At 42.5% G+C, this 20534-nt stretch overlaps 6 protein-coding genes across 7 annotated transcripts; 2 read left to right on the top strand and 4 right to left on the bottom strand.

The window, feature by feature from the left end:
* Nucleotides 1-951: 951 nt before the first annotated feature.
* LOC119546644 (NPC intracellular cholesterol transporter 2 homolog a) lies at nt 952-1624 on the bottom strand. Its single transcript, XM_037853092.1, has one exon. It carries the CDS (start codon nt 1514-1516, stop codon nt 1070-1072), a length of 447 nt encoding a protein of 148 aa, XP_037709020.1. The 5' UTR covers nt 1517-1624; the 3' UTR covers nt 952-1069.
* Nucleotides 1625-2450: 826 nt separating this feature from the next.
* LOC119546489 (aspartate aminotransferase, mitochondrial) lies at nt 2451-5941 on the top strand. 2 transcript variants are annotated; one of them, XM_037852786.1, is made up of 5 exons: nt 2451-2609; nt 4332-4491; nt 4554-4655; nt 4717-4965; nt 5031-5941. In XM_037852786.1, exons 1-5 carry the CDS (start codon nt 2542-2544, stop codon nt 5724-5726), a joined length of 1275 nt encoding a protein of 424 aa, XP_037708714.1. In that variant the 5' UTR covers nt 2451-2541; the 3' UTR covers nt 5727-5941. The 2 variants fall into 2 exon arrangements, with proteins under 2 accessions (XP_037708714.1, XP_037708713.1); XM_037852785.1 differs by lacking the exon at nt 2451-2609 and adding an exon at nt 3408-3520.
* Nucleotides 5942-6043: 102 nt separating this feature from the next.
* Nucleotides 6044-8476, bottom strand: LOC119546488 (uncharacterized protein KIAA2013 homolog). The gene is made up of 5 exons (XM_037852784.1): nt 8198-8476; nt 7669-8149; nt 6676-7608; nt 6490-6614; nt 6044-6426 (listed from the first exon to the last, which is right to left on the bottom strand). Exons 1-5 carry the CDS (start codon nt 8382-8384, stop codon nt 6239-6241), a joined length of 1914 nt encoding a protein of 637 aa, XP_037708712.1. The 5' UTR covers nt 8385-8476; the 3' UTR covers nt 6044-6238.
* Nucleotides 8477-8601: 125 nt separating this feature from the next.
* Nucleotides 8602-9831, bottom strand: LOC119546491 (histidine triad nucleotide-binding protein 3). The gene is made up of 3 exons (XM_037852788.1): nt 9437-9831; nt 8913-9103; nt 8602-8855 (listed from the first exon to the last, which is right to left on the bottom strand). Exons 1-3 carry the CDS (start codon nt 9750-9752, stop codon nt 8814-8816), a joined length of 549 nt encoding a protein of 182 aa, XP_037708716.1. The 5' UTR covers nt 9753-9831; the 3' UTR covers nt 8602-8813.
* A 650-nt stretch (nt 9832-10481) lies between these two features.
* Nucleotides 10482-15644, top strand: LOC119547516 (BRCA2-interacting transcriptional repressor EMSY). The gene is made up of 5 exons (XM_037854409.1): nt 10482-10686; nt 10808-10982; nt 11060-11330; nt 12058-14374; nt 14496-15644. Exons 1-5 carry the CDS (start codon nt 10626-10628, stop codon nt 14696-14698), a joined length of 3027 nt encoding a protein of 1008 aa, XP_037710337.1. The 5' UTR covers nt 10482-10625; the 3' UTR covers nt 14699-15644.
* Nucleotides 15645-15710: 66 nt separating this feature from the next.
* Nucleotides 15711-16964, bottom strand: LOC119546775 (derlin-1). Its single transcript, XM_037853327.1, has 4 exons — nt 16617-16964; nt 16302-16556; nt 16130-16240; nt 15711-16065 (listed from the first exon to the last, which is right to left on the bottom strand). Exons 1-4 carry the CDS (start codon nt 16859-16861, stop codon nt 15939-15941), a joined length of 738 nt encoding a protein of 245 aa, XP_037709255.1. The 5' UTR covers nt 16862-16964; the 3' UTR covers nt 15711-15938.
* Between the last annotated feature and the right edge of the window lie 3570 nt (nt 16965-20534).

The raw sequence follows: 20534 nt of genomic DNA, 5'->3' as shown, positions 1-20534 counted from the left end.
AAGGAGCTGAGAAAACAATGTAGTTGGTACAATGAGTGAAATACGAGAGCCAAGATAAGTCACCGAGTCGAGTTTCAGGATTGCATGAATGTCACATGGCAATCTTGCAATTTCTTGCCCAAGCCATCTTATCAAATCATGACATTTACTCCTATATTTCATTATTACCAGTGGATTTATTGGGAAACTATGGATGTCACTTTAAAGATTGAGATAAGATAAGGAAAAATCGTCTTAAATTGGATAATAAATATTTCTTTGATCTATATTGAATCTTGTTTCTCTCAGTGCACAAACATTTCCCACTGATATCAACTTATCTTTGAACAAAGAAAACAGTGGGTTATTTTTTATAGCATGATCGAGGGGCAATCGACTTGTTTGCATTAAGAAAGACTGGAAAAGATATATGTATAAGAATGTAAAATATAAAAATTTCTAAAGGCAATAGCCAAAAAAGTGTAATTTTATTTAGCTCACATTATTATAGATTTCCTCATTGAAGAAACAGTTTACTGTGAATTATCTCATTATTTTTCCGCCTTCCTCTCATTTTCATCAAAACGGAAGATGCAATCAAGGCATACAAAATAAATAGCAATAAAAAAAGGCCTACAAAAAGAGCAACTTAAGACCCGCACAAAAGATTATTTCAAATTAGATTACAATAAGAGAGAAAACTCTGAACTTGAGGCTTCCGCTCAGAGACTGCCGATCAGATTACTCATGTTTTTAACTCTCCTTATGATTTAAAGCTTATTTATACCAAATCGTAAAGGAAATAGTAATGACTAAGTGCACAACAAAACAATTACCTCAGAAAAGTTTATTAGGTATATAGAAAATGGTTTGATTTGAGAATGTTGTAAAGAACTACTTGATATGGAAATTAGACCGTATATCATATCAGGTCATCGTTCTTATGAAAAACTCCGAGTTAAAAACTGGTAATTTAATTTTAAATTTCTTTATTTTAAATTAGATTACAATGGAGAGGGAAAACTGAAACGCCCATCGCACTCTCTCTTCAGTATTTTGAGGTTAAATTAGGGGGTTTACGCCGAACCGCCTACTGAATTTTAGCGGGAATCTCAACGCAGATGATGTCCGCGCTATCCTGATCCTGCAGTTCCCACTTGACGAGGACCGAGACCTTGGGATAGGATTTCAGGACGGGCAGGGTGGCCGTATAGCGATACGACTCTCCCTTCTCGAGGGGGCACTTTAGGCCACTGTCCACACAGGCATCGGGATTCGCCAGTGGGAAGGGCATCTCGATGCCCAGGACCTTGCCATGGACCACCGTCTTCACCACTGTGGCCTCCTCGGCCAATGCGAAATCGATGGAGAAACTGACTGTGGTGTTCCTCTTGAGGATGCACTCCGCTTTGGTGGTGTCACATCCCTCGATGGCCACCCTGGTGAACTTGCCCGTCATCGATCCGCAATCGGTGAACTCCAGGGCTCCCGCAAAGGCCACCAAAGCAGCACAGGCAATTACCGCGTACCTCAGCATTTTCCTCCAGTTAATTGAATTACAAGGTAAATATATCAGAGGGTGACTTTGCCGTTGGCTACCGTTTATTTCTGCCTTTTCTCAGAGCTACGAATCTACTAAATCTGAAGAGAGGGCGAAGACAAGTCAAAGCTTCTTCGAGAACGAAAAACAGCTGCGCGCGACGACTCAGAAGTGAAAAGCTTTCTCCCCCGATTTCTGGGGGTGGTACCAACTATCGATTGACAAGCATATATTTTTTATAGATTTTTAAAGAATTTGGAAATTTGTTTAATAAAGTAAATATTATACCATAAATATTATTTTTTTAAATAAATACTATTGTTTAATTTAATTTTTTTGCAACATTGTAATATTTTTTACATTTTTATTAACTTTTAATACCTTTTTTACTAATCATTTATCATTGTTTTCAAGACTACAAGATTATTTGAGAAGTAGTTACTAAAGTAATGTTTCCAAATATTTTTTACAAACTCGGTTTACGAAATTATGTACTTTAATAATAATTAGGGAATGACAACATCATTCTACAAGATATTACAAAATATTTAAATGTAATGTAACGTTCCATTATTTAGATGAAAATAATAGATTGCCTTTAAACGTCTTTAATTATGGTTTCCTAAGATCAATTATTATTGCCTACTTATGGGCGTCCCTATAAAACATAAATGTTCTTTTAAATTAAAGACATTTATAATATTAATAATAATAATATTATTAATTTTGCAATTCTTTAAACACTTTAAATTTAATTTAGCTAATATAATTTCATGGTTTTTAAAGGCATCATAAATTTAGGTATTTAATGGCTGAAGTGGGAGCTCTGTAGAGCTTTTTACCTTTCTACCCCCGCGATAAAAATATCGAAAGCAGACCGGCAAAAGCTAAAGCTTTCAACTTATGTGTTCGCCAGTCGCATTTTTCCATACTTTAGTATTCTCTTGAGGCCAGCTGCGATTGGGTTGGCAACGATTTTGCAATTACTGAAAAGATAGTACAACTATTTAGTGCATTTAACAATGTCGCAGATCTGTAAGCGCGGTTTGTTGATCAGCAACCGATTGGCGCCCGCCGCCCTCCGCTGCAAGTAAGTAAGAGAGAGATGGGGCGATAAAGCAGAGAAAGTAGGGGGGAAAGAGACAGTAGGCCGCTGAACACGTTGCAAATGCAGCGGTGTCATTTGCCAAGGTCATTGCAGTTGCCGGTCGAATTGCGCTTATTTGTGTTTGTTTTCTCCATTACTGCATAATTTGTTTGTCCTTGCGAATTTGTTCTCCAGTTTTAGCGTATATCTGTTCTCCGGATTTATTGTTATATCAGAGCATGGGGGGCTTTTTATTTCATCATCATTCTCTTAAGGGAAATCTAAAACAATGACATCCACTGCTTCCAGCTGTTTTTATCTTTCAGGGTAATATTTGCATATGATTTGGGTTCTGTACTATACTATATAGGCTTTTTTTCCAATTACTTACGGACGTGTATTTATTTTTAAAGCCAATTTTATGACGCTCCATGCTATTTTTTGCCAATTTTCTTCCGCTTGAGAGAACAATTTGAAACCACATGATGAATAGGTTAGAAGACAACGAATTCTAAATGCGGTACAGGGAGATAATAAAAAATTGTTTATGAGTATTCAATTATTAAAAATTATTTAATGATAATAATTTTGTATAGTTAGTTAGAGGTAAACAAATATTTATTTTAAATCTTTTTTTAATTAATATTCAATGTAAATACTTAAAAAAAAGTCGGTTTTACATATTTTCAAAGATTATAAAAAGTTTAAATTCTAAAGAATTAGCCTTGATAAAATCCTCAAAAAGAAATCAGTTTCAAATCAAAATTTACAGTTGTGAGGAAAGTATTTATGTTCGTCTGCGTGAGCGTTAAAATTGGTATCGCTATGAACAGAAGCATTTTGATGACGCTAAAGGATATTGCTAATGTGTGGGCCAACGACCCGGGACGGCGGACATGCCGAGCGAAAAAAGCGTAGTGTATTCGTGGTCATATCACGCTTTAGTCGCGTGTTTTGATTTCCATCTCATAAAACTTCTTGAGTTATGGGCGGTTTGTTTTATCGAACTGCAGAAGGTTCTTACCAAAAATCAAACAGGTGCCACCTAATTGAAAAAGTTTAATTAAGTTTGACTATTTGTACGATTTATTGAGGTTCTGAATAATGAGAAAGAGACACGGGAAGCCGGCTACGTCAGCAAACAATCATCGACCTTATCGCTGACGTAGGCTTTAATGGATCTATATTGTGTGTTCTGTAAATCGTCGACCGAGTTCCCCATAATAACATGTTTACAGCTGATAAGAGGGATGGATTTTATAGACTACCATGTCTAGGGGGTAAAAGGTGTGTTACCAGTGGGTGTGAAATCCAAGAAAACCTCCAGATGACTTTCAAACTTTAGTCATGAAAACGAAATGATAAATGATAGCCACAAGTGGCAGACGTGGATGAGATAACCCACTAAGCAGTTCTCTAATCTAGCAATTAAGTTTAAACCAGATAAGGACATAGTGTGGGGTGTTCTAGTGTGCGGGGGTTAGAGTTTGATAGGACGAAAATGAAGATTACTCAAGATGGGGTTGTTCATAAGAAAGTATTACAAAAACTGAATAGAGAAAACATTATAACCCTATTGTATTGCCTTCTTTTAAGTATGATTAGATCAGCTTAAAAAACATTAACAACTTATTGAACTTTATAACCTTGAATATTTTATGTTCAAGGTTATAATAATTAGAAATTTTATCGCTTAAAACTAAATTATACTTTTTTTTTTCTTAGATCAACATGGTTCTCTGAGGTGCAAATGGGTCCTCCTGATGCCATTTTGGGAGTGACAGAGGCCTTCAAGAAGGACAAGAACCCGAAGAAGATCAACTTGGGCGCTGGCGCCTATCGTGATGATAACACTCAGCCCTTTGTGCTGCCCAGTGTTCGGGAGGTGGGTTCTGATTAATTATAAATTTACATTCATTATTACAACATTAATTTTTTTATGACCAGGCCGAGAAGCGAGTACTGAGCCGTAGTTTGGACAAGGAGTACGCCACTATTATTGGCATTCCCGAGTTCTACAACAAAGCCATTGAACTGGCTTTGGGCACGGTAATTATACATTTTATACCCATAAAATGTTACATAATTATTAATAATCTTGCGATTTTAGGGATCCAAGCGCCTGGCCGCCAAGCACAATGTGACCGCCCAGTCCATCAGTGGAACTGGAGCTCTGCGCATTGGAGCCGCCTTCCTGGCCAAATTCTGGAAGGGCAACCGCGAAATCTACATCCCGTCACCATCGTGGGGCAACCATGTGGCCATTTTCGAGCACGCCGGTCTGCCGGTGAACCGGTATCGCTACTATAACAAGGACACCTGCGCCCTGGACTTTGCCGGTCTGATCGAGGATCTGAAGGTGAAAAAAAGGATTGCCATTAAAATTTTTCCTTTCTAATGCTTACCTTTATGATTTAAATTCAGAAAATCCCCGAGAAGAGCATCGTTCTCCTGCACGCCTGTGCCCACAACCCAACTGGAGTCGATCCCACTCTGGAGCAATGGAAAGAAATCTCGGCGGTGGTGAAGAGCCGCAATCTGTATCCCTTTATCGACATGGCCTACCAGGGCTTCGCCACCGGTGACATCGATCGCGATGCCCAGGCTGTCCGCACCTTCGAAGCCGATGGCCACGACTTCTCCCTGGCCCAGAGTTTCGCCAAGAACATGGGATTGTATGGCGAGCGTGCTGGTGCCTTCACTGTGCTGTGCTCCGATGAGGAGGAGGCTGCCCGTGTGATGTCCCAGGTTAAGATCCTGATCCGTGGTCTGTACTCCAATCCCCCCGTTCATGGCGCTCGTATTGCCGCCGAGATCCTGAACAACGAGGATTTGCGCGCCCAGTGGCTGAAGGATGTGAAGCTGATGGCCGACCGCATCATCAATGTGCGCACCCAGCTGAAGGACAACCTGCAGAAACTGGGATCCAGCCAGAACTGGGACCACATTGTCAACCAAATCGGCATGTTCTGTTTCACCGGCCTGAAGCCCGAGCAGGTCCAGAAGTTGATCAAGGAGCACAGTGTCTACCTGACCAACGATGGTCGTGTTTCAATGGCGGGAGTCACCAGCAAGAATGTCGAGTACCTGGCCGAGAGCATACACAAGGTCACCAAGTAGGGTGGAGTTAAAGTTACGAGTGGACCAGTGGATATCGAAGTTGAGATGGAGTTTCTGTAGTACCTTCTTATCGGCACCTGTACGAATTTTCTAGCACCAACGAAATCGAGAACTATAGTTAAACCAATGCATTTTGCACACTCTCTATCTATATCTCTGTATATAAGCTAAATGATCTGCCTTTTGGAAAGTAAAGCATTTTAAACGTTAGAAAATACAATGACTTTGAATTATATTTAGGGAAACGGGTTTATCAAAACATTAGACAAAAGCATAGAAAAAGAGCTCCTTTGAAGCCAATATTAAATTCTGGATAGTTAAATTATAAAAAAATATGTATAATTCTTTTTTGGTTAATTACAGTCAAGTGTTACGCAACTACATTCGAATTATATCGGACAACTACAAAGATAAAACGTACACTTAATACCAAAGGAATAGTATATAATGGTGTTAATTTTTCATTAGGTAATCATATTTTACTAGCATCCAATTTTTATATACAACTAGGATCACGGTTTGTTATAACGATATCTTAACTTATCGCTCGGCTCGCAGTACTCCTTGATAATGAGCTTGCACAGGAATATGTGGAATACTATGATTATTGCACACACGGAAACCCAGAAAAGCGTGGGCAATCCACCCAGTTGGTGGCCATGCCGATGCAGGGCTATTAGATGTTGCTCATGGGCAGGAGCTGCAAGCAAAAACAACATAGTTAGGGAACGATCGTACTTGTTTTCCAAGTCCAACAGCATACCTTCAACCACTTCCTTAACGTGAAGCACATGGTGCAACTCTTCCATGTGCTGCTTGTCCTCGGTTATGTATAATATTGCTGTTAGAGGTTCAGTCAGTTTAACTGGGAATTGTCGTCGATTGGGCCTGCAAAATATAACCATTATTTTAGTATGGCACTTATGGTGAGCTTATGGGTTCAATTTACGTTAGCAGCACGGGCTCATCCAGACAACCGCCATCGCAGGCATAGTAACTCCTGTCAGAGCGGTCCAGCGCCACATTGATCACCGCCTTGTTGTCATCCTTCACAATTATGGTGACATTGACATGGGTTTTATTGCCATAGTTAAGGCGCCTGAAGTGAAAGTCCCTGTGCAAGAACTTCGGATGGATATTGCACTCCAGATGCTGATTGCTAAAACGAAAGCTGCCAAAGCTCAGGACCATGCCTTGGATTACGCCCGAGGCTCCAGCTCGAATGAGGTTGTGACAGCCTTGCTTTTCCAATGTTAACATCCACGATGTAACCAGGGAATTGAGCTGTTGCAGATTGGACATCTCTCGCCAAAGATTCTCCGCCTGCAGAGTGTGGTACGAGTCGTAGCAACCCTCGGCGTAGGTGAGTGCCTTCGCAATCTCCTCTTTTTTAGAGGCACCCGTCTCCTCGAACTCGAAGCTGCGCACCTGCGAGAGAACAGCATACATTGTGGCATTGATGCGGTCGCCATTCAAGCTGTTCTCTGCCTTGGAGGTGCTTATCGTAAAGCCAGTGGCCCACAGATCCGTCCACACATCGATGTGCTCCTGGCGGTAGGTGTTAATGCTATTCTGGGATCCCGGATTCGACGCCTTGGAGCCGAGCTTCGTAAGTAGCTTGGTCATTGCCTGAGTGGCCTGCTGTTCGGTGGCTTCACTCAAGCCCTTGACTTGTGCATCCGGCACAGGTTTCGTGTACTGCACTGCTATGGGATACACAATCCGAATTGTGCCTCGCTTTCTTAGCTGCAATTTGGAATCCAACTGTGGTTTCACTATGCTTATTACAATGGATTTACTGGGAGTTTCTGGGTGGGGCTGGACTATGCCCGAGAGCACCTCCAGCTCTGTGTAGGTGAACACTCCAACCGAGGCGGGCTCACTGAAAGGGAATAGGACGCAAGTTAGCTATGGTCAAAGTATAAGCTGGTTTAAATTCAACCTAAGGGGCACTGTTCGCCTGGTTAGCTTCTGCAGATTGACGCGTGGCATGATCAGCTCGATGTCCTCCAATAGGTTCCTGGTGTTCGTGATCTGCACCTCCTGCATGAAGATATTCGGCTGAGTGCGATGGGCGTAGTAGGTGTAGGAAACAAAGTAGCCGGCGAAGCACTGGAATCGGTGGACCATCCCCGTCAAATACTCGACAACAGTGGCCTCCTTTTCACCACCAGACGCGGGTCCTCCCGACACGGAAACCACCGGCTGGAAGCGAATGGGCAACTGCATGGCCCTGCCATTTTTGATGTTAAGGAAGGCGTCGTGGGCGATCTCCAATCCAAGATAGCCGTTGCCCACGTAGGGCGTGAAATCGCTTTCGCCGGGAATTTTAGCTGGTGACACGTGACGAATATTGGCATCAAACTCCGAGTTGGGCAGGAAAAAAGGCGTCAGCCGATCGTCCATGCACATGCTGTGGGGATCTGCAATGGATGGTGGTTAGTCCAGGACGCAAAGGCTGGCTCACTCACCTTTCTGCTCGGGGGCACTAAGGAAGATATAGCGAAAGATCGGCGGAATCATATAGAACACCACACAGACGCAGAGGAGCAGGAGGAACAGTCGGCGGTAGGAGGACATGGTGCCCTCCGCCAGGCGCTTCATTCGACGCACCACGTCGCCGGCGTCGAACTTGCTTTTCGCTGAGCGGAATAACATTTTCCAGCAGTGTTTTGGGCCCGGAAAATGTGGGAGAATTTAAATACATTTCAATTCCAGACCATCTTTCCCAGTGAATGGCAAATTCTATAGCGATGGTACGGTTGTTTGCCGATGAAATCGATATTTTTATTAAATTGGCTAAGCACTTTTGATACCCTAGCAGGGTATTATATTATCATAACTTATTTTAATTTAAATTAAAATAGCATACATGTGTAATAATAAATTGTAAGTATTTATTAAATTGTTAGTAATTTTGTAAATTTGTACAGTCCTTCATTTGTACCCTGAGGTTCTTTATCACTGGAGGATCAGTCGCAGATTGAAGCAACAGTAGGTAGTTGCAGGTAAACAAAAGTTTTGTGTAACTCTTAATTTTAAGTATTGCACTGCTGGAATGGAACAGTTCCCATACCTCAACCCTTTTCACAGTTCCCGGTCCTCCAAATCATGTATAGCGTCCTCGGACTACAAATAAACAATAACATTTAGCGATAACAAAGGTAAACAGATGTTTTCTCCAACCTTTTTAAACCAGAATGAAGACATAAAGCTGATCTTGTTACCGATGTTCATGTCGGAGGGTGGGAAAATGCCATGCAAATGGAGGTGGTGAACTGATATAAATGGGGGTAAATGGAATCCAATAATTGCCTCCTTGGGATCTACATTCTTCGTCTTTAGGAACTCCATCATTCCAGACTCCATTCGTTGCACTAAAGATACATATAAGATATTATTATACATACATATGTCAGTGGCGGATCCAGAGACGATTCTTGGGGGGGGAAATTGAACTTATTCTTCGATTTGGGGTTCAAACTTATTATTGCGAGAGAAATACAGTACAAATTATAAAACAAAAATATTATTTGGTGAGAAGAGTGTCACTGTTGTATTTTCATTTTTTTATTGCAGAGAATATTTTTCTAGCAAACAAGTAAAATTTTCAGGTTCTGTGGTTCCAAGGGGGGGGAAATTTCCCTAATTTCCCCCCCCGTGGATCCGCCACTGCATATGTACTAATCAACTGAGACGTGGCTTCTTACCCAATCCCAGGTGCGATCTGTTAAGTGATTTCAAGCTGTCGAAGTGCTCCTTTGGAATTGCCAGGTAATGATGTTGGGCTGCAGGGTATTTGTCCTTGAAGATCACATATTCATCGGTTTCCACCTCCAAAATTGGTGGAGGGCCTTGGCGGCGGTGGGCGAAATCGCAGAAGAAACATTTCCGAATCTCGGATGCCTGCCGTACTCCGTCGCTTCCACATTTGTAGATCGATACCAAAATTATAAGCCCTAGACCGGCCAGGCCGGCTATATACAGTCGTCTCCTTTTCATAAAGCTTTCTGACAAGCATTCCATTTTATCCTACGATTGTATCTGTGAAAATTTTGTTTTTAAACAAATGTTAAGTTGAGCAAACAAATCACGATATAATCGGTATTAACCCTTTGCCCATCAAACGGTCATATGAGTGGTCAAATGTAGATCGTTCATAATACATATATGGCGGTAATTTTTGAAAATTGTTATTGAAACCCTCTTTTAATGAAACGCTTCTAAGAATCATTTTTCGTTATTTCTTACATTTAAATGATTGTGGAATTATAAATTTAAAATAAGAAGTTATATTGAAATATATCGATATATAACAATAGCGCTTTCGATAGTTATTCAAACTTGGTTCCTCTACACCTTTTTCAGCACTTTCTAGCTGGTCACTCTAAAAATAGTGATGGGAAAAACAACGAAGTTTCATCGATGCTTTAATAAACAAATACAAATTTAATATTATCAGAGGTTATAAACAAATTTAGTTTCCAGAAACTTATTAATTTTAGGAACTTCTAAATTCTAAATTTCATAGCAGCTCTAAGTACCACAATACTCACAATGTATTGACTTTAAATAAAATTGGAATTTCTTTTACCACTTTTTCTTAATTATCTAATAATTAACAACAGTAAACAGCTATAAAAAATTAAATTAAATTAACAACCATCGCTGATGCCCGGCCAAACATCGGTGTTGCCGATTGTTGAAAAACATCGATAACACCAATGTTGGCATCGATGTTTCGCCACCTCTATCTAAAAGTCTATTTAAGCATCCATCCAACCAATTTTCCGTTTATTTCTTGAATTAGCGACCAAATCCTGCTTTGGCCGAAGCTCGGGCAACCTGAAAAGCAAGGCACCGCCGACGGCCAGGACACCAATCAAGGGGAAAGTCGGGATGTGGCCGCAAACGCTGGAAATGTCGCGGGACGAGTGCCGAGGCATGCTGCGTCGACTGGGTGAGCTGAATGGTCCACGGAAGTCGGTCCCAATCCGGGAGCTGGCGAGGACTGCCCCTTGAGGGTGGCACAACCAACTAAACCCAATCCTCCTCTTTCTCTACGCTTGTGTGCCAACCAGAACTCGAGTCCTATTCGCATGTGGTGAGCGTTTTTCGCGCCCAAGGAGGCCTCAGTGAAACCAAGGCGAAACTGCTGGAGGATCTGCGCCAGCACTTTCACATCAACCAGGAGCGTCATCGGGCGGAAGTGCGAAGGGCGGCCAACGACGAGCAGCTCTGCACCATTGCCGAAAAGTGAGAATCGTGATTGTATACTCCGCTGCAAAGCCTTTGAAAAATCCTCTGTATCTATCTGTGTATTCGCCAAACAGCGTTTGTGGCCCCAACACCTGGCAGGACTGGTCTCGCGAAGGACGACGTCCCTATCCGCTGCTACCCAGGATTAGTCCACAAACAGCCCTCAGTATCGTTGCCAATGATCTGGCGGCCAAGGTATGCGAGGAAAATGCCAAATTGGCGGCTCCCGCCGAAACGGCGGCGCATTTCGGAGAAGCCCTCGTGGAGCAGGCTTCGCTGATGAGCCTGAAATATCCTCGGAGCGGCAGGTGCCAGGATCCCGCCATGGTGATCATGGAGGAGCCGGTGAGTTACATAATCCCAGCGCTTCGTTTTCTCTCGCCTCAGGGCAGCGCAAGTGCAGACTGTACCTGCGATGAAAACAAGTGGGTGGCTTCCATTGGCCGGTGCTTAAAAGTTCCCAAGAACTAATCCATCTCTAAATATACAACTAAATGTTTCATATTACTACAAAATATCTAAAAAAAAACATAAATTTCTTAATTGAAAGAACATTTTCCTATTTGAAACCCCTCTTATTGGCTTTTGTGTTCCAATCAGAAAGTCATTTAGGCGGGAAAATTACAAGTTGATTTTCTTAAAATTATTTACCACTTCTAACTTATTAATCTACTATTTTATTTACTTTTGTTGATATTTATATTTGCTAATCAGCCAATTAAATTTAACTGCCATTAACAGAAAACAGTGAGTATCTGTTAACTTGACTGTTAACAGTCTGTTATCGATAGAGGGTGAACATTTCAACCGTTCAAATCGAATTTTGAATGGAATTATATAACATATCATGGGAAAACCTTTAATATTTGAATAATATTTAATTATTTATTAAATCAAATAAACATTTCTGTTATCTATGCGTAGAAATGTAAATTTTAAAGACAATATTTTATTTTTATGAGAAGTGCTTTTTTTACAATTAATCTTGTTTTACACTTTATCTATTATTAAAGCCAAATCTGTGGTATTTCTAATAAATGCAATAATTCAATTTCACGTTTCCTTCCTCTAGTTTAAAGTGCCCGATGTGCCCAACGAGGTTAAAAAAATGACACAGAAGCGCAAGGAGAACGAGGGCGGAGTGGAAGGCAAGCCCAACAAGAAGAGGCACATGCAACAGCCACATTCGCAGCAACCTCACCTGCCTGTTCCCCAGCAGCAGCCACAGCAGCTGAGTCCATCCTCGAATCCCGCCGGCGAGGATGGAGATGCAGTGCCTGCGGAGAAGCGGCTCACTCCTCGCACCCTTCAGCAGCGCTACTTCTATCAGCAGCAGATGAAACACAAGCAGCGCCTGGCCAGCAAACGGAATTTGACCAACAGTTTGGGCTCACCATCCACCCAGTCAGGAAGTCCTTTGGGCGGCAGGAACCCAACATCGTCAGGGGGAGATTCCTCGCCAGGAAAGCGAATAGCTGCTCCTGCCAAAAGTGGACGGAGGGCGCAAAAGCAACTGCAACATCAGCAGCAACAAAAGTTGCAGCAACACCAGCAACAAAAAGTATTAATGCAATCGCCGGAAACGGTGCCCAATCATATGGTGGTGCAGCCACATGTGGAGTATGTGCTCGACGAGGCGCTCAAAACGCTGGCGGCCACCACGCCACCAACGTCCACATCCACAAGTGCGACAAGTGCAGCCACTCCTCCCTATACCTTCCTCAATGATCTGAGACCACTTGTCACGCTAAAGCCACTTAAGCCCCTAAAGCCAATGGTGTATGGACCACAAGGTGGAGCAGGAGCCACTGAAATTGGTTCACCCACAACGCCAGGCGCTCGAGGATTCGCAAGCTCGCCAATAGTTTTTAAGGAGAAGCTGCAGGTCTCAGCTGTTCAGGGGCAGTCACAAGGTGCAACCGGGAAAAAGTATGGGGTGGAGGAAAGAAATCCGGATTCGCTGCCATCTGCTGCCACTACGCCTACTCCTATATCCACCGCAAATCTTCCACTGGCACCCCAGATCATCAGCGTACAACAGATCCCAGCTCCGCCAATGAGCGCCAAACTGCGGCCAGCCATAGCTTCGCCCACTGGCACCACAAACTCTACGCTGCTGCCGCCAGGCTCCAAGATAACGCCGAAGAAGTTCAATCTTCTAGAGGGCGATGCCAAACCGAAAACTCTTCCCAGTTCGGCGGTTCGTTTGCTACCCTACACGGAACCCATTGGCGGTCCTTTGTCGCCCATGAAGGACTCCAGGGTTACTCCTTTGAGCAGCGCCTCCACAGTTAATATCATCAAAAATATACCAGCTAGTAGTTTGAACAACACCCTGATAACACCGCTGCCCTCAGCAGGAACAACAATGCCGGCCAACCTCTTTAGGGCGAAGGTGACAACGCCTCAGATTAAGGGCCCAAGTGGTGGAGCAGTGAGTGGTGCAGGCGGAGCAGCCGTTATTGGTGCAACAGGCGGAGCAGGAGGTGCCCCCCAAATCCTGGGAAACATTAAGCTAACCAGCAGCTCGGGAGGAGCAGCCACCATCAAACAGGTGCCCAGTAGTGCTTTGCGAAACATCAAAATTTGCTCACCGAATGGAAAGGTGTTCCTTCAGCCTGGAAAACTTCCAGCCGGAAGCATCATTCACAAACTTAACAATACAAGCGGTACTTCGGTTGTGGGGACCGGTGGAGTAGTGACCACCACCACAGCCGTTTCGCCCACAAATCTGCCGGCAAGAGAGCAAAGAACCAGCATACAAAAGATGCAGATACTCCAACCGGCTACCGGGAGCGGGAATAGTGGATGCAACAGTCCCACCACCACCACGACAACCATTTCCGGCTTGAGTTCGAGTGCCAAGCAGACAACCCTGGGCGGCAAACCCACCACTCTGACCATCGCCACTGCGAGCGGTGGTAAGCACAATCTGGTTTTCCTGCCAGCAAGTGCGGCGAGTGGAATGAGGGCGCTCACACTGGCAACCAAGCCCAAGTCCAATGTGCTGGTCATTGGAGCCACCACTAGCCCAGCACCCACGTCGAGTGCATCATCATCATCATCGCCAAATCCGTCTAGAGGCACTAAGCCAAAACCCAACCAACTCATAACCGAGGATACACCCATCGATATTATAAATATGCCCATCATTGTGTCAGACAATGGAACCACTACGGAGCTCAATCAGACTTCGGTTAAGAACTCTCCCCTCGTGGTATTCCATGCCACCGATTGGGAAATGGAGCTGGATCAGGCGGCCACCAAGTCGGCGACCACTTCATCCAAACAAGCTCTGGAAGATGAACTAATCGAGGAAGATGAAGATCTGGAGGAGGAAATGGAGGAGCGGAATGACCAAGAATCTACAATGGACCTGAACAATAGCAGTGAGTGGGGTTTCTTGGGTTGTAGACGATGATTTGTAGTGGAATTTATATAATATTTTATAAAAACCAGAACGTATACAAGCATTTCAGTAATTTACCCATTTGTTGTGGTCTTTTCCAGTCATTGAACTGCATCCAGAGGACGATAGTGCTATCGAGTATGTGGACATGGATCTGGAGCAGCCGATAGAGATAGAGAGCACCACCAACATATCGCCAGAGACGGCCACAACCACATTGAAGGCAGCTATCGTCTCGGCAACTGCCCAGCAGCAAAAGAAGCCACTGGAACAGCCACTGGCAACAGGAGCAGCTAGCCTATAGATCGGGATCGGTTACCCAATCACCAATTAAGTTACCTTAAAGGATCCCCATTTCGAGGCATTCGAGTGAGAGAACGCACACACAAAGCAGACCCGGTTTAAATTAGATTTAGTTAGTAGTTTAGTGTCAATGTCGAGAGTTTTCCTTCTTAAATTTTAATTATCGCAATCAGCAGCCTTGGAGAAAAGTGCAAGATTATCGTATGCTTGATTGTGGAGCCTAAGTTAAATATTGAGCGTTATGTTCGCAATAGTTAAGTTGCCAAATCACACAACCACCACTGTTTTAAACATATTATCGTATAGTGAAAGGTATACCCTGGAATTCGTGTTAGTTTTAGTTTTACTTTTTCATTTCATTCGCAATCTTCGGAGCCTGTAATCGATCCCTTTCTCTCCTGTACATAGGGCAGATGCCTCTGCAGACTTACCTTAGTTTTGTATAGCTTGTAAATAGAGTCCACACTTCGCCCCCTAACCCTCATCTTTTGCCTAGCATAATTTCATTGTAGTTTAGTTGCCTAGGTTTACCCCACAGTGAAAGCAAAAATGTACACAAAAAGATGCGAGAAACGCGCAAGGAAAGTGAGAAAAAATTGTTTAAATGTTCAACTTGAAAGATTTCTTAATTGTATGAGATTATAGACCCTAGTTGACCCAACCCGAAAATGTAAATATTTGATGAATTTCGAAATGCAAACCTTATAACGCAGATGATTAACCATTACGATTTATAGATGTTAAGTATTTTATGCGTCGATTTTGTAAATCCAAGTCTTAGGAGGGGTGTTGTAACTTTTAGACCAAGCCCCTAATTGAAAAACAAACGGAAACACCAGAGAATTCCCCCTCTCCACAGAAAAGTAAAAATTGTAATACAAAAATATTGTTGAACGATGCGTCGCTGTAGAATTTTAAGTATAAAAATTTTAAACGAAATAAATTTAAATGTAACAAAACTACCTAGTCTTTTATGAAAACAAGGATTTCCCAAAATGAAAAGAAAAAAGTTGTTCTCTTGATGGTCATATATGTACAAACATATATCAATATAATTTCATTAATGCACAATGCAAACCTGCCACTTAACATGTTAACTTATTGCTGTTGCCAGAGAATCGAGTGGTGATTGAAAAATAGTTTGAAAAATATGGGTTTTTTGTATAAGAGCTTGGTTCAGAAAAGACGAAAACCAAAGCATAAAAAGTGAATTAGTCTACTTTGGAGGATCAGTTGAGTGCTTAGTTCCGACCCAAGGTCATGCCCCGGCCCCAAGGACTTTCGGGCGCTTGTCGCGGTGGTGCTCTGCTCTCCGGTGGCACTCCAAAGCCACCAAATCCGCCGGAAATGTCCGGCACAAGACGCTTTCTAAAAATATAGTTATCAGGCTATGAAACCAATTTGCTTAAATTAGCTATTCTTGTATACTTACAGGAATTGAGGGGTTTCCAGCAGGGCAACTCCGCCCAGGTCTTGGGAGTACTGGAACTTGAAGAAGTAGTAGACATGTCCCACAAAGATGCCCACCAGCGAGGCGAGGGAGCTGCAAGGGATTACAATGATTACAAAAGGAACCCGAATTACGATCACTTCACACAACTTACAAGTGGAAAATGAACTCGAAGGCGGCCAGGACCCAGGGAAGATACATGGCCTTGAATCTGGTGCCGAACCAGAAGCTCACGGTGACATCCTTGTTCAGCTGACACCAAATATAGGTGATGGCCAGGACGAGCATGTCCATGAGGAAGTAAACGTTGAAGATCATCCCACCGATGTTGGCCAGCACAGCTGATACGATCAGCAGGTAGAGATAATCCGCCGGACTTCGACTATACTGATCCTTCTCCAGTTTCGAGCTGTAACGAGAGATATATAGTAAAGATATGGTAATTAAACTGTGTGATACCCACACTCACCTGTATTGCACGATGAAGAAGCAGTTGATAAGGAAGTGAAACGCTGTATTTGAGGAGATTGGGAACACGAACAGTGACGTCACACAGCGCCAGAGCTGCAGCTTGCCAAAGACCGCAGATCGGTCCAGATGCAGCCAATAGAGGGGGATAACGTCGAAGCGGCAGAGCATGCTCAGCACCACGGTGGCCGTCAGCCAATATCTGGTGAATCGGGGCAGCGAGCGGTACCACACGCCAGCGTCCATTGTGTCTGTTCTTATATTTCTTTCTACTTAATTCATAAATTTGACTTTGTCACTTTTTTACTCTGTTTGTTGCCTTTACGTGTCTTTTTAGAGATGGACCTTGTTGGGTACGGGGAACTTTGGTCTGTTGTCGATATCGATAGACCTTGAGTGGGAAAAATCAACCACCTGATATCGAAAGGCGGTAAATTTAAACAAATTTTCAAATTTTAAGTTTTTTAAATAAAAATCCATCTGCTTGAATTTAACCAAAAAACTTCACCAATTCGGGGAACGACCCTAAATGGTTCCTGTTATATTTTTAAAAAGCTTTACAAGTTTCTAATTTTTCGGATGCAAAAACATGTAATATTTTTTTTTTACATCATAGGTTAGGCCTAGTATTCAAACTAACAAAAAGTCGTCAAAACGTCAAAAAAATGTGTCGTTTTTTATATAATTTTTGGTTTTGTACGACTTTTTTTTAGGTTGAATACTAGGCCTTAACGCCTTACATTTTTAATAGAATAAGAACTAAAAATATATTTTCTGAATTGTTTTTAAAGCAAATAATGCTTACTGGTGATACTTAAATGTTATAGGGAATACCCCAAGTTGTTTTTTATTCTAGTTCTCTTAATTTGATCGATACTTCAATCATCGATTATGTATGAGAGATTTCTTGCATTATGAGCGTTCAGCAGAACTATCGTAAAAATTCCATCAGTGGTCATGACCACTGAACGCGACCCCAATACCTTTCCGGATCATCCAGTCCAAAAATTGCTGAAATTTTGGCTAACCTTCGCCATCAGTAATTTTCCTTAAAGCCTAGTACTCACATCGACGAAAACCGCGAGCTAACCATAGGAGTGAGCGAGAGGCAAACAGGCGGCTAAAGGTTTTCGTCGGGTCTGTTTTTCAGCGCGGTACTCAGATGAGCTAAGGAAATACCAGAAAAAATACCACATTTCGCGAGTGAATTTTCGATGAACGCCGTTAGCCGCGGCCCAAAGAATAAGAAATTTAATCTTTGGCGGTGTTCGTGCAGAAGCGGTGGGGAATTTAAAAATTAAAAATGGAAGAAAAACACCCAAAACGGCTAAAGGTCAGTGCAGATGAAAGAGGATGCCTAATCCAAGCTGTTGCCCATTATTGTGGGACTTGACCGACAGGAAGCAGTACCACAACGGGTCAAATCAGCAGAGTAGTTGAAGCGCTGGAGGAGATCCACTAGAGAGTCCCAGTGGGAAGGAACATGGGGCATCGCTCGATCTCCGACGAGCTCCATTAAGGACTCCTCCTTTACCAGCTACTTGGCAGCTGGTGATGGAGCGGAGATAGAGGATGCGCCGGCTTCTATAGGGAGGAGGAAATAAGGTCGCCCGCTAAGGGACAGCTGGAGGAGCTATCACCAGCCATTATTGGCCAGCTCGGAGCTGGACTACAGATGGCGCGGGAAAGATGACGGAGCATCCGTGGGACGAGAAGGAAGCCTTTAACTTCTAATTTACATAAATAAAAACATTCGTTGAACATTCCATTTATTTTTATTTTAATTTCTTTATCTTCTTTTCTTCTTTTTTAAATTGCTCCAATTGATTTGTTTTCCGTTTGACAACAAGCCCAGCTGCTTGACAGTAAGACCATGCCACATGCATGGCGGGTGAACTTTTAAAACTTCGGTCACACTACAAAGAATAAGATTTTTCGACTAGTGAAACTCTTAGCCGAAGTTTTCAAAGTTCACCCGCAATGCATGTAGCATGGTCTTACTGGTTTGTTGTCAAACGGAAAACAAATCAATTGGAGAATTTTAAAAAGGAGGAGTCTGCTGGTACACGAAGAAAGTAAAATAAAAATAAATGGAATGTTCAACGAATGTAGTAGTTTAGTAGTTTAAAGCTTCCTTAACGTCCCACAAATGCTTCGCCATCTATCCCGCGCCACCGCAGTCCAGCTCCGAGTCCCAATGGGCGTATTGTACCTTGAAAAAGTGGGAGCCGGATCGGGAACGGGGTTGATCCGCTGATACTGCAGGAAGTCGCCCAGCATCCTGGCCATGGCTTCTCCAACTGTTCCTTAGCGGGCGCCCTATTTTCCTCCTCCCTATAGAAGCCACCGCGTCCTCCAGCTCCGCCTAAGCTGCCAGGTAGCTGGTGGTTATGGTGTACGGAGTCCTAATGGAGAGGACTTCGGAGATCATATTACTGGTGGTTCTGCTAAAAAGATCCTTCTATTAGTGCAGCGCAACCAAATTATTTTGGCCAGATCTTACTTTCTTGGCGAGGACACGCTCGGCAGGATGTCCAGGTAGAGAGCGGAGTCCCACTCGGCATGTTCCTTCCCACTGGGATTCTCTAGAGGATCTCCTCCAGCACTTCAACTATTCTGCGAATTCGCCCCTGTTGTGGTATTGCTTCCTGTCGGTCAAGTCCCAAAGTAATGGGCAACAGCTTGGATTAGGCGTCCTTATTCATCTGCACAGACCTCCTTTAACCGTTTTTGGGGGTTTTTCTTTCATTTAAAATTTTTAATTTCCCCACCGCTTCTGCACGAACACCGCCAAAGATTAAATTTCTTATTCTTTGGGCCGCGGCTAACGGCGTTCATCGAAAATTCACTCCCGAAATCTGGTATTTCTGGAAAAACAGACCCGACGAAAAGCTTTAGCCGCCTGTTTGCTTCTCGCTCACTCCTATGGTTAGCTCGCGGTTTTCGTCGATGTGAGTACTAGGCTTTAGGATGAGCCGGGTTCAAGAAGTGCAATCGCCTCTCAGAATCGATTGCGTCAATAACTATATATCTATAGGCTTGCATAAAAACAACCAAAACAATGTAAAATATTCATAACTTCATTCTTTTCGGATTCCTTACTGGGATAGGGACAGTAAAATAAGATCGAGCACGTTTTCTGTGCACATTTTCTCGTTCAGGCAGCTGTTGGATTTTTTTGTTCCTTTCGGATCTTTAAAGACACCAAGTTTATAGCAGCAACAGTAAATACAAAAATATTTTATTATTGCCACATGATTAAATTCTTTGAAGCATTGAGCTTTTTGAAAAGTGAACTTAATGGCATATTTAATTTACCAGCCCGGATCCGGTTTTTAACAATTCTGAAGCAAAAAAGGATTTTCTTTTTTTAAAAATTTAAACTAATTGGAAAAAAAAACTGACAAAATTGAACATGCCATTGACAAAATGATAAATAAAACTGTTGGGAGCACGTAAAAAAGGGAGAAATTTTTTTGTAAGCATTGATGGTTCGCCGGCAGGTGTTTGCGGATCCTCGGAGAAATGCCACAAAGGTGCAACGGATAAGCTTATTGTTTTACTAAAAATTTGACTTGAAAGTATTTGATACTAGCTAAACAATTTCCAATGATTTCTTTTGTTCCTTTCGCATCTTTAAAGACACTAAGTTTGTAGCAGCAACAGTAAATACAAAAATATTTTATTATTGCCACACGAGTAAATTCTTTGAAGCATTGAGCAAAGCATTTTGAAAAAAGTGAACTTAATGGCATATTTAATTTATCAGCCCGGATCCGGTTTTTAACAATTTTGTAGCAAAAAAGCATTAGTTTAAACAGCTAATAAGAAATATACTGTGACAAAATTGAACATGCCGATGACAAAACGATAAATATAACTGTTGGAAAACGGGAGCACGTAAAAAAGGGAGACATTT

The sequence above is a fragment of the Drosophila subpulchrella genome, chromosome 2L (genome assembly GCF_014743375.2).
Source record: "Drosophila subpulchrella strain 33 F10 #4 breed RU33 chromosome 2L, RU_Dsub_v1.1 Primary Assembly, whole genome shotgun sequence".
Taxonomy (NCBI): Eukaryota; Metazoa; Arthropoda; class Insecta; order Diptera; family Drosophilidae; genus Drosophila; species Drosophila subpulchrella.
This window is presented reverse-complemented; position numbering and strand designations above follow the sequence as displayed.